The 3272-nt window shown below is 38.1% G+C and overlaps 1 protein-coding gene across 1 annotated transcript in view; it reads left to right on the top strand.

The window, feature by feature from the left end:
- Positions 1-3062, top strand: part of ZNF572 (zinc finger protein 572) — a 5731-nt gene extending 2669 nt beyond the window's left edge. The window contains exons 2-3 of the mRNA XM_003782348.2: positions 506-619; positions 1237-3062. Coding sequence (XP_003782396.1) covers positions 541-619; positions 1237-2747 — 1590 coding nt within the window. The 5' untranslated portion in view covers positions 506-540 and the 3' untranslated portion in view covers positions 2748-3062. The remainder of the gene's footprint in view (positions 1-505; positions 620-1236) is intronic.
- Positions 3063-3272: the final 210 nt, after the last annotated feature.

Below are 3272 nucleotides of genomic sequence, written 5' to 3'. Positions count from 1 at the left end.
GCCCGGCTATTTTTTGGTTGCAGCCATCATTGTTGTTTGGCGGGTCCGGGCTGGGGATTGGAACCCGCCACCTTAGGTGTACGTGGCTGGCGCCTCAGCCGGTTGAGCTATAGGCGCCGAGCCAGTTAAAAGTGTTTCTAAGTGATGAGTGGACAGTGAGTGTTAGTATTCATTCTCCTTTTAAAGATTGGTCCTCAGACCTTTAATGTGAAGATTTAAATGTAAATTCACATTTAATTCACATTCACATGTGCACAGTTAGCTAAAGGGGCTAATTTAAATTGGTTTTTTTTAGAAAAGATTAATCAGGTTAATCATTAATTCTAAACGCTTGTTTCTGAGATAGGATTTTTTTTCTAATAGGGATACCAAGAGGCATCTTTCTTTTCAGTATGATTAACAGAGAATTCTATACCTACTATTATTATATTTCAATGATTAGGAAAAAAGGAGGAGAAATACACTTTAACAAATGCCTCCAAGCATGATTTGTTTCCTTTCACAGGATTTCTGATCCTTAACCTTGCTGTGATCATTGTGATGGAACAAGAAAAAGAATTGTTGGTCTCAGATTCTAATGGCTTCATGGAGAAGGAGAGTTTGAAAAGTCCCTTTACAGGTGAGGGATGAAAAAGATGTGAATCCTTAGGAAATTTATCACAAGATATTTTGCAGAGTATGTAGAAAGAAAAGGGCATTAGAATGAGATGAACCTTAATTTGATTCCCTGCTGTGTCACTTATAAGCAATGTTAATTCTTTTAGCTTCAGTTTTCTCATCTTTAAGAAAAAAATGAATGATAATAACTGCCTCACATATTTTAGAATTAATGAGATACCACCACATGTAAATCTACTATTAAATCTAGTTGCTACTGTTATATCTATTGTGTTCACTCAGATTTTAATAAAGCTATTGTCTAGTATTCATCTCACATGGGATCCTGTTCAATTTCACCTCTATTCAAATGCTTTTTTTTCTAAGTCTTCTAGAATAAAATTTAATACATTTGATTTTAAATTTATATCCCCCTTGGCATTTGGTGACAGTGGTTCAAATAATTTATTCACTTGCTTCTGGTGAACACAGAGAAAAGAAATAAAACTAACTTTAAACACTTTTTAAGTAAAATAATTTATGAAGTTTCACATTGTTAGCCCTCTCTTCCACTGTAACTTAGAATTTACTTCTCTGGTAGATAGGGAATATGTTTAGTATATTTGTTCATTCTTTCAGGAGATGAAAGTAAGAATAATTTGGAAACTTTTCATCACAATAATTCTAAGGCACATAAAAAGCTAGCTTCAAAATGGTCTGAGAGAATTGGCCTACAAAATTCTGATCATGAGGATGCAAAAGAAATGCCATTGACTTGGTCTCGAGGAGATGAGATTTGGTGTCATGATTCCTGTGAGAATAATGTCAAGTCAAAGAACTGGAGAAATTCTATAGGGAAAGAAGAGGAAAACCCCAATCATCAGGAATGGTACCCAAGAGAAGATGCCAGTGCCTCTGTCCAGCAGAAGTCATCCTTTGGAGACAAACCCTACAAATGTTCTGAATGTTGGAAAAGCTTCAATAACAGTTCCTATTTGCGTACTCACCAGAGGACCCACTCAGGAGAAAAGCCTTATAAGTGCTCTGAGTGTGGGAAATGCTTCTGTAACAGTTCTCACCTGATTCAGCATCTAAGAATGCACACAGGAGAGAAGCCCTACCAGTGTGGTGAATGTGGGAAAAGCTTCAGCAATACCTCCCATCTGATTATTCATGAGAGGACTCACACGGGAGAGAAGCCCTATAAATGTCCTGAGTGTGGGAAGTGTTTCAGTAGCAGCTCTCACCTTATACAGCATCACAGAACACATACAGGTGAAAAACCATATGAATGTCCTGTTTGTGGAAAAGGTTTCAGCCACAGCTATGTCCTAATAGAACATCGGAGGACTCACACTGGGGAAAAACCTTACAAGTGCCCAGATTGTGGGAAGAGTTTTAGTCAGAGTTCCAGCCTGATACGTCACCAGCGGACACACACAGGTGAGAAACCCTACAAATGTCTTGAGTGTGGAAAAAACTTTGGTTGTAATTCTACTCTAATAAAGCATCAGAGAATACATACAGGAGACAAACCCTATCAGTGTTCAGAATGTGGGAAGAATTTTAGTCGAAGTTCAAACCTCATTACACACCAGAAAACACATACAGGAGACAAATCCTGTGAAACTGCTGAATATGAAGAAAGTTTGAGTCAGAAATGCAGCATGGTAGAAAAATGCAGAATCCAGCCAGGAGAGAAACCATATAGATGTTGTGAATGTGGAAAGAGTTTTGGTCTTAGCTCCCATCTCATTAGACATCAGAGAACGCACACAGGAGAAAAACCTTACAGGTGTTCTGAGTGCTGGAAAACATTCAGTCAGAGTTCCACACTGGTGATTCACCAAAGGACACACACAGGAGAGAAGCCTTATAAGTGTCCTGATTGTGGTGAATGCTTCAGTCAAAGTTTTAACCTTATCAGGCACCGGAGAACCCACATAGGAGAAAAACCTTACAAATGTACCGACTGTGAGAAATGCTTCAGTAGAAGTGCCTACCTCAGTCAGCACCGGAAAATTCACATAGAAAAGTCTTTTGAGTCTCCTGAAGTTGGGGGCTTACCTCATGAATGGACTTGGAAAAACTATTCAAAAGAAATGCCTCTTATCCCTTCATTTTCAGTCTCAAATTTATCTTCTTCCTGAGTCCCCAAACCTGGTTATTCCCCCTGCCCAATTGGACCATTAGGGTTTACAGTATTCTGTGATCATTGGGCTATAAAGTTTCTTTTGTGTGTTTGTCAAAACATTTGGGAAATGTCAGCCTCCTGGCCTAGAGGATGGGAAGATCACAGATCAATAGGTTACTGGATCTGTCCTGTGAGAGGTATTCCCAAGGGTGAATAAAGAGGAGAAAAAAAATTTTTTTAATTTAAGGTAAGATAGAAATAGAGTCAAAGGAACACATAACGAGTGATACTATGAGTAAGCAACAGGACAGGTGAAAACTAGAAGCTAGGATTGTTATTGAGTTACCTTTTTTTCCTTTGCCTTATTGGGTAGAGATAGATCATTACTGGCCTCAGGTGTTTATCCAGAGAAAGGATCTTTTTGATCAAATAATGTGATATCCTGGATGTTTTCTTGGGTCTTAAGGAAAAAAATTCATATTTTAAAATACATTTTTATTCACTAAAAATTATCTTACAGCATTTAGAACTGTGCTGCCCG

Source organism: Otolemur garnettii, unplaced genomic scaffold, assembly GCF_000181295.1.
Source record: "Otolemur garnettii isolate 467f Iridium unplaced genomic scaffold, OtoGar3 scaffold00004, whole genome shotgun sequence".
In the NCBI taxonomy this organism is placed as follows: domain Eukaryota; kingdom Metazoa; phylum Chordata; class Mammalia; order Primates; family Galagidae; genus Otolemur; species Otolemur garnettii.
The sequence above is the reverse complement of the archived record's forward strand: the minus strand, read 5'-3'. Positions and strand labels throughout refer to the sequence as shown.